This window comes from Wyeomyia smithii, chromosome 1 (assembly GCF_029784165.1).
Source record: "Wyeomyia smithii strain HCP4-BCI-WySm-NY-G18 chromosome 1, ASM2978416v1, whole genome shotgun sequence".
In the NCBI taxonomy this organism is placed as follows: Eukaryota; Metazoa; Arthropoda; class Insecta; order Diptera; family Culicidae; genus Wyeomyia; species Wyeomyia smithii.
In genome coordinates, this window is record NC_073694.1 from 171,641,902 (window position 1) to 171,656,095 (window position 14,194).

Genomic DNA, 14,194 nt, shown 5'->3' on the forward strand with positions numbered 1-14,194 from the left:
TTTGTGCAAAGCAAACCGACAAACGCGGGTCCACGGCCGCATCCATCTATAAATTGAGAGGCTGTGCATTCTCTCCCTCTCGCAGTATCCAACAGGATGCCTTTGTGTTTGTGTGAAGATTAATCTAGTATGCTTTACGTCAGCTAAGGCTATTGACATACTGAGGCGTCAAATGAAGCGAAGCAAGAAGCGTCGCAAAAGCGTCCGAGCTACTTCTTCGAACGTCTATATAAAACGCTCAAACCGGTCACACTCAAGCGGCAACGACGCGTCGGTAGAGGCGGCGAAACAGAACGAGTAGTGTTTTGACGCGCGTATACTTACGCGGTAATACCTTGTTCAGACAAAATCTTTCATCGCGAGGTGCTTTACATTTGCTTTGTTTTGGTTTGGTAATTGAAAAAAAGCAAATAGAATACATTTTCGGTTAACAAAATGTTAAAATGTATGAAAAATGTTAGTTCAGTAATACCATGTTCAGACTGAACCTGATATCGCCAGGTGCTTTTTATTCGTTTTATTTTGGTCTCAAATATAGAAAATATCGGGAAAAATTTTCAGGTCGTCAGGAAAATAACACTGGTATTTTTGATTGATATTGCATGCCTAACATACTGAACAGATATCATAAACTAGTTGAACGTAACTTGGGGTCAGCGGGTATAAAATTTAGAATAATTTCTTATATTTTTTACTACGTCTGTGGCGCAACTGACTTCAGAAATATTATTTTACTTCATGAAAAAATCTCTATGTTTACTTTTTTAGTGATTTACTGTGCTTGAAGCAGCAAACAAATCTTCAATGGAAGAATTCATATTTCCTTTAAACGAAACCGCTGCTGGAATCTAGGAATATGACAACACAACGCATTTGCATCGCTCGCTCCAGTCGCTCCAGTATGTCATAGGAAGCTTCACTCAACGCTTCTGTTTATTCCGCTTCTCAAACGCTCAACGCTTCGCTTCATTTGACGCCTCAGTATGTCAGTAGCCTAAGTTTGGTGAAAAGTAGAATCAATATCATTAGATTTTGAGTGTTCGTAAGGCTCACTGTTACTAACTTGATTTTCGATTATGTATATACTTAGTTTTACGTCTTGTCTTCACTCGATTATATACTAGGGTAACCGAGTAACGGACCCATAAATTACCCACTTGATGCATTGCAACAAATAATTCAGCAGATTCTTAATTTCTGTAGAATGCTCGTAACGTTCAGCGGCCACATTTTGTAATGAAAGAAGACCGCAAACCACATGCACCGATGGTTTACCAGACTGATATTCTTGATTCGATTCCCTTTTCGGTACACTAGATGCATCCAAATTTTCTTTTAAGATTTCCAAAACATTAGGTTTTTAAAACATTAGGAGAGATAACAAAATGAACATTGATCTTCTGAACAGTGTAAAATATTTAAAAAATTTGAAAAATGATAAGAGTAACAGTCTAGTTTGGATTTAGAACAGAAAATGATCTTTCTTCAACATAACAAAGTAAACGCTTACTACGCTAACATCCCCCTTTGAGCGGAACTTTCTTTAACTCCTAACATCTTCATATCTTCATATAGTTTTATACTAGGTAAAGTCTTCGTGAGGATGTCTGCAGCCTAAAGGTTGGATGCGACATGTTCCAGTTTGATTATTTTCTTCTCCACCTAGTCACGTACAAAATGATGCCTGATATCAATGTGTTTAGTCCTTGCTGAATAGCTTATTCCTTTCTCGGCGACTGATAGCACTCTGATTGTCGCTGATGATGGGATCCAGCAGAGCTGCCAGATTTTATTTTGAAAAATCTGTATGCACCCGTGAAAAAATCTGTATTATTCTGTATTTTGTTCGTGTGCCTACAAGTGCTCTGGTTTGGGGTAACTGGGCTTGGCATCCAACCTTAAACTTCGCCTGAAACCGTAAAAAGGTTGGGTAAAATTCCTGAAAGAAAACTTAGGTCTATAACCGTGTTTTTTTTTTGCTAGAGAGGCAATAGAATCCGGTATTTTTGTTCCAAAGTTTTCCCGCTTAGCCAAATGTCGAATGTCTAGAAGAAATCAAACAAAAGGAATTTCCCGCTTAGTAAATGCCAGACGCCCAGCAGAACTCGAACAACCACGCTCGACGCTTGGGTTAGAATCCCAACGCCGACATGGGTGTCGATGGTTGTGGGGTGGGGTGATCCACCCACAACCGACCCAACTGGTCTAGGTTTAGTCCTAGCCGACACCGGGAGATTTTCTGAGGCGAAAAATCTCTGGGATCACGCATTCCACCGCATGAGGAAGTAAAGCCATTGGCGCCGGTCCGTTAAACAACGGGTCGTAAGTTAGGGTCCTAGGTAGAGTCGCCTCCACGAGTGGCGGAACCAGATCAACGGAAAATAAGTAAGAATAAAAAAAATTCGATTGCTAAAATTCTGTACAAATCTGTATTAAAAATCAAAATTCTGACAACTTGAGGTCCTTGGCGCCCCGGAGATAGCGAAAAACCCGTTTCGCCGCCGTCCAGTGGGCAAATCCTGGATTGCTGCAGAAGCTACTGACCACGCTGACCGCATAACTAATGTCCGGTCTCGGACATTGCGCGATGAACTGAAGGCCTCCTATCAGCTCGCGGAATGGTAATAGTTTCATCCTTACCTTCTCCTGTTTATTTTTTGGAAACATCTTCTTTGATCGTCGTTGGTTAACGTCGAGAGGAGTCAAAATAGGGTTGCCATCCTGCATTTTGAACCCTTCATGCAGCTCGTCGATATACCACTCCTGGTCAGTTAAAATTGCACCGTTGCCTCTGGTGACTCGCGGACCGAGAATTTGAAATTGGAACAAAGTTGCTGCTTGACTTCATTTATTAGCTGTTGGTCGTTTGAAATTATAGTGAAGTCGTCTGCGTACATTGCGACGATAATCAGCTTGTCATCGATGTATTCGCGTTACGCGGCCTCCCCGGGCGAAGGTACGGGTTAACAAGGCTTTGTCACCGAACGACAGTTAAATACGCGAGCAGAACCGATAATCAAGGCGGACCAAGACTCCTGTTAGCAACGACTACCTGGCCTTTCCCGTTTCCTGCTAGTTGCCTTACTACAGCGAAGGCCTATGCGTCTGGAAGGGGGAAATAGGTTACGTTCTAAAGGATTTTCTGTATACCATTAAGGATCACTCTGGCCTGATTAAGTCTTCTAGCTAGTGTCCTCGCTAATGTGGAGGTCTATGCTTCTTGAAGAGAAATCAAAGAGCATATAGTTTTTTTAGTAATATAGGAAGGTTCGGTCCGTCCAATGAAACGACCGAAAACCAGACTAACCATAAACTTCGATTTTATTCAATCAAAATTTCCTTATATACTAATTTTACGCTTACAATTCAATATCTACAAGTCAACGTATAATACAGTCTTTAATGTACGGCAGCGCGAGCCACCTGCCTCAAAACGCTGACCCTACGTAATTACTATTTTGTTGCCAATCGTTCTACCTGTGAGTGCATGGCTACTACATGCTACCTGCGGGAGCATTCGATTGAAATTTGATCTTCTGTTTATTTACGTTTTGAGTTTATTGGCGCTGCTCGCGCGGGTTATGGAATTTAATTTTATCGCGGCAGTAACATTCCGGCCCCCGTAACTGAAAAGTTACGCCACCTTATCATCTGTCGTGATAAATATTATAATGCATCTTCATTTATTCTTATAATTGGTTTTGGCCATGGTTTCCTTTTTCTGGGTTGAGGTAGTGGATATTGTGTAATTTGTTGTCTCCTGGTTTTCTGTTTTTGCAACATGTAATATAGAACAGTAACAATTATAGCTAAAAGTATTGTTGTTAGTACAATGATATTTAGTTTCAGCAAATGATGATTGTTTATCGGTTGGATTTTGCCGCTTGATGTGGTTGTAATGTCATCGGTTATGTCTGTATAAGCGGCTATTTGTTTTTCATCTATTTCGTGTGGAATTTCATTTTTAACTTTGAAAAAAATCTTCCTACTTTTTGATTCTCTAGTATTGCTTGAGTATGTTACACTGTTTTTTGAACGAATTTCGCATTCAGGTTCCATGTAAATTATTGCTGCGTAATGTGGTGGTGTTGTGGTTGTTTGACCACAATGTATAATTATTTCTCGTGGATTCTAGGCATAATATAATACTACATTAGGATCAGAAACCCCGGATCCGGAAACAGCAATCAGACCCGCACGATACTCTCAAGGCCCGAGGGAGACAACCCAATATGCCAGTCCGTAATATCTTGGCCCAGCAGCGGAACATGTGCTTACCTATGGCAATGAAAACCAGTGCTTTTAATGCAAAATATTATAGCTTTAAGTTACATTTAGTTTCAGCTCGTAGTCGGCAGCGAGGATAAAAAATTTGCTTTTAGTTATTAAGATACTTTAGAAAGTAAGCTACCAGATATAATTGGCGCCGTTAAACATTAAATTGTATTTGTGCCGTGTCAAATAAATTCTAGATGAACAAAAAAAAATTAGGATCAGACAATGTTATGATTTCAAAGTAATCGATTTCAAGTTGTTCAATTTTACACATTTCTCTTGGTAGTTTATGCAGCATGGCAGCTACAATGCAATCTGGTTCCGTAAGGAAAGTATTTTGATGAGTCATATAATAACTTTCATTAAGTTTAGTTACATCTTTAGAAATATAAAAGTATTGTTCTTGGTGATTGATCGCTATAAATGAATTATTTATCGTTATGATGGATCTATTGTAAACTCTAGGGAATGGAATAATTCTGAATAGTTCGAATTTCTCTCTATTTATAATAATTGTTTTCATTATTATGTGAAGTGCATCTTGTTTGTTTTGGAACCATACAATCTGTGGGATTTTCTCTTCTATTTTCACAAGTATTTGTAGCCTCTCTGTTTCTGGAATAGGATTTCGTTGAACTAATTTATACTTATTTAAAGTGCTTTCGGTAATTTGTCGAACGAGCACTATGGTTTCCAATAACTTTAACATAGCAATATCAGCTCTTTTTGAACTATATTGGTTTGTTAAATGATCTAACCCTTCCTGAATACTAAGAATTTTTTTGCTGAGCTGTGTTTTCAAAGTGTTTGTCTTTTCGTCTAATGTATTAATGAGATTAGATAACTGATGTAACTTTAGATTATCTTCATGACGTATTATTTGTAGTTGGTCTTCTAAATCGTCACCTCCGAATACTAAATCTTTCAAAAACCCAAAAATACCTTTGCTGCGTTTCATTCTTTTCATTTTTTCTTGAAACATTGTTTGTATATCTTCGATGGCAACTACTCTCTCTTGATATTTTATCTAATGCATTTCCTAATTTTGTTTGCATGCCTTTATTGTGTTTTATATCTTCTAGAGGTTTAATGTTTGTTTCTATTTCTGAGGTCCATAGTCCCCTTTGTACAATACATGTTACTTCATGGTGAAATATAAGACCGTCCTTGTTAATTGGCTGAATTCTTAGAGATGTTGCTGGAGATATGATTGATAACAACGTGGTGCTGAGTAGAAGTGCCTTAACCCAACTGCATGGTTTGATCCGCTTATTTCGTTTTGGTATAGTTCGGGGTGGATGTTTCTTTAGATGTTGGTCTCTTAGTTCCTTAATTTTGTCAACATCCAGTTTATTTCTTTTTCCCCAGTTAGAGAAATTTTCGTCCGCTAGTTTACGTTTCGTATTGATGACCTTGTCGTTGTTTTGATTGGAGTTGTTGTTGTTGTTGCTGTTGCTGTTATTGCTGTTGTCGACTACGTTGTCCTTGATGCTAACGTCGTTGTGTATGATCATGACGTGTTGCTCCGGCATGCTCGATGATGTGAGATGTTGAGCGTCCTCTGGTTTCTCCTTCTGTGTAACATCGAGAACCGCTATTTTCGTCGCTGCTCTTTTCATAACGCCCTCTTCCGTTTGTATGTCAGCCTTTCTGACTTGTCCATCTTTATCGGGGTATGTTTTTATTATACGCCCCTTCAACCATCTTCCAGCTGGTACATTGTCGTCTGTGATGATGACGATATCGTTTTCTTTAAGTGGAATGATCTCCTCGGTCCATTTGTTTCTTTTTATTAATGTTGGGAGGTATTCTGTTTTCCAACGATCCCAAAAGAGTTGTCCGTAGTGTTGCGCTAGCTTCCATTGTTCTTTATTAAATCCATCTACTGTTGGTGCAATTGGGGATACATGTTCTCCCGCTCGTCCGATCAACATGTGAAACGGTGTTAAAACTTCATCGTCGAACGTTTCGAGCGGTATATGAGTAAGCGGTCTGGAATTTAGCAGAAACTCTGCCTGGATGAAGCCGGCTTTTAGTAGTTCTGGTGTAGGCATTTTACAACTCTTAAACATTTGTTTCAAGGAAGTTTTTATGATTTTTATTAAACGTTCCCATGCACCGCCGAAATGTGGTGCTGCGGATGGGTTAAATGACCATTGTTTTTCGAGTGCTGCCGATTGTCCTTTCTCCATCGTGGTGTTTATCTTATTCGCCCATGCTTGTAGCTCTCTTATTTCATTCCAGGCACCTATAAAGTTCGTGCCGTTATCGCTGTACATCTGGGACACCTTTCCTCTTCTGTTTTGAAAGTTTTTGAAACATGTTAGGAAACTGTCGGTATCTAATTTTTCGGCCATTTCAATGTGTGCTGCTCGGCTAGACAAGCAGGTGAACAATACTCCCCAGCGCTATTCTATGGATCTATGGACTCTTACTTCGAATGGGCCGAAGTAGTCCACACCTGTATGTGTGAACGCATGTGAATATGGTTTTGCTCTAAAGTCGAATAGCGCCGCCATCAGTGGTGGACTAGGTTTCGTTCTCCAGATGATGCATTGTTGGCAGTGTGTTTTAACATTTTTCAGCACGGCGCGTACTGCTAGGATCCAATATTTGGTTTGAAGTGCCCCGATTACTGTTTCATCTCCGTGGTAGAGGTATTTTTCATGGATCTCACAAGGAGATAGGTAATGTGGTGTTTTTGAGGAAGGATTATTAACTGTCTGGCCGAGTTTTTCAATGCGGATAAGTTTTCTAACCGTCCTCTGCTACGCATGACGCCATTCTCGTCCAGCACTGGTCATAGGCTTGATAAAGGACCTTGCTTGGTTAATTGTTTAATTTTAGTTAGGTCCATCATTTCGACAGGAAATGCTTCCCATTGGGCCTTTTTGTAAAGCGTATTTTCGACGATGTCTCGATCATTTCTGTTTATAGCTTTTATGAAATGTTTCCTTTCTGCGATCCAATTGACAAATTTCTTTAGTATACATAAGTGTTGAACTAGTTTCCAGTAATTTGAGTAGCGGTTTTCTCGTATGAAATCATATTGCTGTATTTCTGTTGTTATATATAGTGCCAATATATCCTTAGATTCTTCTGAGGTTTCTTCAATTGGTTTTTGCGTAGGCCAGTTGTTTTCCTGAAGATGCAGGAATCCAGGTCCATTTATCCAAATAGATTTTCTTTTCACTTCCTTCGTTGCTTCGTCAACTGGGTTTTGCAGCGATGGGACCCAACGCCACTGTTGTACGGTTGTTGTATCTAGAATTTCTCCTATGCGGTGAGCCACGAAAGGTTTATATTTACGATGATCAGATCGAATCCATGCTAAGACTGTTTGCGAGTCAGACCAATATATTCTTTTTGATATTGTCGGACGTATTTCATTTACTATTGTTTCTGCTAACCTGGAGCCTAGCACAGCTGCTTGCAACTCTAATCGCGGTATTGAAAGTGATTTAATAGGTGCTACTCTTGACTTAGCTGCCACAAGGCTAACGGTATTTCCGCATTTTATGTAAATTACTGCGGCAAACGCATTTTCACTTGCATCTACAAACGTGTGGAGTTCTAGAGGTGCTCCGATTTTTATGTGAAGACTTCTTGGGATTTTTAGATTCCCCATCAGTTTTAACGTACTGATCCAATTTCGCCATCGGGGCAGAATGCGTGACGTGATTGTGTCGTCCCATTCCATTGATTTCTTATGTAATTCTTGGAGGATTATTTTTCCTTCTATAGTTTTGTGCGATATTAATCCGAGCGGGTCATATATACTCATCACGAATGAAAGTACTTCTCTTTTTGTCGGTGTGTTTAACGTTTTTAATGCTTCTGCATTTAGTTTATCCAGCCTTAGTTGGTAACTAAAATAATCGTGTTGTGTATTCCAGTGTAGCCCTAGGACCCTTTCTACCTGAGACTCTTTGTCAGTTATATCTTTCTTGTTTGAATCCATTAATCGGTTTTCGGGGAGTGAGTGAAGTAACTCGCGTTTGTTTGATATGAAGTTCCTTATGAAGAAACCTCCCTTTTCGTGAATTGTTATAACATCGTTGACTGTCTGAACTGCTTCATCTTGGGTGTGGAAGCTGTCTAGGTAATCGTCGACGTAGTGTTGTTTTACTATAGCGGTTGCTGCGGCGGGATGAGTTTTTTCGCATTGAAATTTTTTACTATTTGAACGCAGGCCGGTGAACAGGTGGCGCCAAATATCATAACCATCATGACGTATACTTCCGGTGGTTTTGATGTATCACAATCTCTCCATAAGAAGCGTAGTACGTGCTGATCTTCTGGACGAATTCTTACTTGATGAAACATTTCCTTTATGTCACCGCTTATCGCTATGTTTCCTTCTCTGAAACGTCAGGCGTCAAACACTAATCGTGGTTTGTTCTTGTTTTGATTTATGACGATAAAGTGTGGTAGATAGTAAATTTTGTTTGTAGGTGTAAGTAATTCTGCTGGTGTTAATTTTCTGGCATATCCTTTCGCAACGTTTTCTTTAAAGTTCAGGATGGCCCATTGCTTGAGCTCCTCATTTTTCGCAAGCATTTTCTCTGACAGAGTTCGTCTTAAGGCGTTTTGGTAACTGTCATGGAATTTGACATCGTCCTGTCTGAACAACATTCCAATTTCGTATCTATTTCCTAGATATTTCAGTGTGTCGTTGATTATTTCTTCAACTCTTTTGTCCTCCTTACCCTTTGGCAGACTTTCGACTGTTTTCGCTCCAAAATCTTTTGTGCTGAGATACCGCTTCATCATGTTTCGCATCTCGTCATTTTCCTGTATTGCCATGACATAGTCTTGTGCGATATTCAACTTGAGGTTACCAAAGAGAATCCATCCTAGTTTGGTTCTCATAGCCATCGGAGAATTCTCGTCTTACATTCTTCTGTCCATTGGCATTAGTAGATGCGCGTTGTCGAGACCAATTAGTATTGATGGTCGTGCTACCGTATAGCTTGCAATGGGTGAATCTTTCAGATGATCGTATTGTTTTTTCATAGCATCCATGCATCCATCTAGAGATTGAATTGGTAGCTGGAGGTTGTCAATTGTTCTTACGCTCTTCAGGTTGAATGGTTTCTTTGAAGGTCCGACGAGTGTAACTTGTACCTGCCTGCTGTTTGATTGCTTGGTGACGTTTTGCGTCCAGGTGAGCTTGAGAGGATTTGAGCGTCCTCATGGCCGAGTTCATCAGCAATTTGTTCCTCGATTAAAGTTAGTGATGAGCCGGCGTCTAAGAAAGCAAAAGTATTAACTTCCTTTCCCTTGTTTCTAAGTGTTATGGGAATAATTTGGAAATAAATATTATTTCTGAATGTTTGATGGTGAATTGTAGTTCCAGAGTTAGAAGATGAAGCGTTTTCTGTGGTTTCAAACTTTTCTATGATTTCTTCTTTCGGCGTCGCCATCATTTGGTTAGTCTTGTCTACGTTTTTCTTATTTCTCGGGTGTAGCCATCTACTATGTTTTTCCTGGCATTTATCGATGTCACATGTTCTAGCACGTTCGCAATCTTTCATCAGATGGTTTGCTCCTAAACACCCAAAGCAAAGTCGTTCTTGTGTTACAATTTTTCTCCTTGCTTCAGTGTTCATTTTTTTGAATGTCTCACGTTCATAGACTTTGTGGTCCTTTTCGCAAAATGGACATTTGTTGTAGAACCTTTTCCGGTTATCTTGGTGAATGTTTACTCTTGGCTTTCTTTCAGAGCTCTCGATCGAAGGGTTAACCATCCTCTGAATTTTGGCGAGTGGTTTTATCCATTCATTCAGTATTTTTAAATCTGGGCAATGAATGTTTTCTTTGCTCAATTCTTCAGCCCACTTTATTTGAATATTATAGGGCAATTTCTTTACTATAGTATCGACCAAACGAGGGTCGTTCAGATATTGAGCACAATTGATTACATTTATTGTACTCACGAGATTATCCAGTGCATCTGCTATTTCTAATAATGCACTTTTATTCTCCTTACGAATTTTCATTAGTTCGTGGAGAAGTTCGTTATAAATCGCCTCTGGTCGACCGTATGTTTCTTCTAGTCTTTCGATTATTTTCTTGACATTCTCCGGGTCGATCAGCAGTTGACTCACAGTTTTCGCGGCATTTCCACACAGAACCTTCTGCAGCCGGTTTAAATTTTCAAGATTGGTAAAAGCTCCTGTTTTTGTTGTTTTTTCGTATGTTTTCTTAAATTTTGGCCAGTCTTTTGGCGCGCCATCAAACCTAGGCAAGTCAGCCAGAGCTTGCCTTTTCAGGTAGATTGTCCAATCTTCATTTTGATTGGGTTGGACCTGACTGATATCTAGAGTTGGTTCGGGTTTAACTTGGAGCTGCTTAACGAGAGCCTCCATAGTTTTTTGATGAATACGCAATATTTCTTCGGTTGTTGTTGTTCTTACCGACGATGGTGTTCTTTTGCTTTTGGCTTGGGCTTCCAATTTCTTAAGTTTTTCTTCCATCCTTTGCTGATTTTCTGCAATCTCGTGGCATTTTTGGCATGTCCAGTAGTCTTCACTTCTTGGCGGGTCCTTCAGTCCCACACATGCCAAGTGGAACCAACGGTCACATTCGCAGCATTCCACAAGTACACCTTTCTCGTCGGATTCGGTGCACATCCGACAGTGCCCATTTGGGTTCTCCACAAACTTAACCATTTTGTTAACGTTAAGTTTTTATTTCAAGTGTCCGTCACACTACCGATACCGCGCACGATCGAGTTAATAGAGTTTGAGTTCACTTGCTCCTCTCTGGAGCCACCATATGTTATTCGCGTTACGCGGCCTCCCCGGGCGAAGGTACGGGTTAACAAGGCTTTGTCACCGAACGACAGTTAAATACGCGAGCGGAACCGATAATCAAGGCGGACCAAGACTCCTGTTAGCAACGACTACCTGACCTTTCCCGTTTCCTGCTAGTTGCCTTACTACAGAGAAGGCCTATGCGTCTGGAAGGGGGAAATAGGTTACGTTCTAAAGGATTTTCTGTATACCATTAAGGATCACTATGGCCTGATTAAGTCTTCTAGCTAGTGTCCTCGCTAATGTGGAGGTCTATGCTTCTTGAAGAGAAATCAAAAAGTATATAGTTTTTTTAGTAATATAGGAAGGTTCGGTCCGTCCAATGAAACGACCAAATTCTGACTAACCATAAACTTCGATTTTATTCAATAAAAATTTCCTTCTATACTAATTTTACGCTTACAATTCAATATTTACAAGTCAATGTATAATACAGTCTTTAAAGTACGGCAGCGCGAGCCACCTGCCTCAAAAAGCTGACCCTACGTAATTACTATTTTGTTGCCAATCGTTCTACCTGTGAGTGCATGGCTACTACATGCTACCTGCGGGAGCATTCGATTGAAATTTGATCTTCTGTTTATTTACGTTTTGAGTTTATTGGCGCTGCCCGCGCGGGTTATGGAATTCAATTTTATCGCGGCATTAACAAGTGTAGTACACACACGGGTCGTAGATGGAACGAGTCAATCCCATGCTTGCCTGCTTCAGACCGTAGGGGACCTTTTTCAGTCTGCAAACCTTGTGTAATCGCTTGTTCTGGAAGCCCACTGGCTGCTCCTTGAATATTTCCTCATTGTTCAATTTGCCCTAAAGAAAAACGCCGTTACAGCGTCCAAATTGCTCCTTGCCGTTATCGGTTCAAAAACACTTCAATATCCTCCCTGTTTGTCTCCGAGTACGCCTTGAACTCGTGGAATACACTGAAAGCTTCTCCTTCGGTACTCAGGAAGTAGGCGAATATCATCCTGCTAGAATCGTCGATGAAGGTGACAAAATACTTGCTGCCACCAACCGACGCTTGCTCCATCGGTCCGCACACATCCGAATGGACCAGTTCTATAGTTTTGGTTGTTCTCGTACCTTAGGACTTGAACGGTGACTTTTGATGTGTGCTTTTTATGCAGGGAACACATGGTGACATTGTGCGTTTCAGGACGTTCATTCCCTTCACCATGTTGGGTAGTCGCTTGACGCTGTCCACATCCAGATGGTCTAACCGTCTATACTACAGCTCTATATCAGTGGACTGGAGCACTACACATGCGCTCGATTGACCAAATCAATTCAGCTTGTAGAAACCGTTCGTTTCACGTAGTGCTGGGACTTTTAACCGGATATATTCGTGATCCGGTTATTCGAAGCTCGGATCACGGATGTGTAAACGAATACTATTCGGACGTCCGGATATCCGGATACGGATAATCGAATAGTCGGATATCCGGATATACTATCCGGATATCAGGATTTTTTTTCTATCTTTTAGGCCCGTTCGAACGAAATGTAACGCGAAAAATGGCTTTTTCCACAATCCCCCATCCTCTCGTATTTATTTACATAATTCTCATTAAACTATGTTCGGATACAATATCCGGATATCCGACTATCCGAAAATCCGGATATCCTGTCGGATAATATCCGAATATTTGGTTGATTCGGATTTTGGATATTTGTCCGATATCCGAGGTTGGATATTTTAATCCGGATAGTCCCAGCACTAGTTTCACGTCCCGTGGCAATGACTTCTCCGGTATCCTCATTCATCACTTGACACGACTGGCTTTTGAACGTGACCTAGTAGCCCTTCTTGCAGATAAAACTCACAGATAGTAGGTTCACTGCGAGATCTTCACATCAGCATCCACTTCTACATTGCCCACGGCTACAACCGCCAACCCGGATGCGTCCGCCACACCACCAAATTGCTCTTCTGGCTGCACATGTGATCTCCTGCTCCAGATCGAGGATCCACTCTTCTGGTATACTGCATGGCCGTTTCACCACCAATAATGCTGACTTTCTATTTCTGGATCCCTTTTCATCCTCAGGAGTATTTTGTCCTGTTATTATCCACATTTTCCACATTTCCATATTATCCACATTTCCAGTGTAAAATTAAATGCTCTGCGGTTTCAGGAACGCCGCATCTCTCGCAGTTTGAGTTGTCCGCCAATTTCATATTGGCGAGCCAGAACTTCGACCAATCGTGGCCTGCCATGAGACGATTTAATAGACGAACCTAATAACCGTTGGGTTTTCATCGATAAACCATGGCTTATCATTGATTTCATTTTGTATACTTATGAAGGTTTTTCCTTTTGCTTTTCCATATTCTTTGTACCAATCGTTAGCTTGAAATTATTTTCAGTTTTTCAGGATCTAGTGCACATCGCTATATGATACCAGAATATCCAATGTTTCGCAGTGGTTTCCATCTGCTCCTTGCTTGGCAAGGTCGTCTGCCAAGTCATTGCCTTTATCACCGACATGGCTAGGAATCCACTGTATGGACGCCTTCCAGCGGAATACCAGCACCAGGATATCGTTGATTATTATTATTATTATCTCTTCTCGTTTCGATTGTAGTTTCGCATTGTCTGGAATTTCGCATGCTGACTTGGAGTCCGTGAAAATAACGTGTTGTTCTAACCTTTCCTCATTGACTACTTCCAACGCTATTTTTGTCGCTATTAGTTCAGCTTCATTCATGAGGTGAAAAAATAATCTTTTTCTAGTGCTAGCAACAAAAATTCCTATCCCAGAGCTCTCGCCTTTCTTTGATGCATCCGTGTATATAAGTCCTCTATCTTTATATGTGTTGTTTACGGCAAACAGGATTAGCTGCTTCATTTGAATGTTTGGAAGGTTTGCGTAATATTCCGTGCTATTTCCTTTCCCGTTGTGAATTCTTGACGTATGTCTAATGGTTCCATCCCTGGAATCGCCAACAAGGCAGGGCCGGCGGTTCATGTGGGTAGTGGTACCCACTCGGAAGATGTCTCTGTGGGTACTTACCCACACGGAATTATCCCCCTCCATTGCTTACTACCCACTCGGGGAAATAATGTGACGCCGGCCCTGCAACAAGGTGTTGAGTGGTG

At 40.7% G+C, this 14,194-nt stretch overlaps 1 protein-coding gene across 1 annotated transcript; it reads right to left on the minus strand.

The window, feature by feature from the left end:
• Window positions 1–9,356: 9,356 nt before the first annotated feature.
• LOC129717360 (uncharacterized) lies at window positions 9,357–10,949 on the minus strand. Its single transcript, XM_055667236.1, has one exon. The coding sequence runs from the start codon at window positions 10,947–10,949 to the stop codon at window positions 9,357–9,359; it is 1,593 nt and encodes a 530-aa protein (XP_055523211.1).
• Window positions 10,950–14,194: the final 3,245 nt, after the last annotated feature.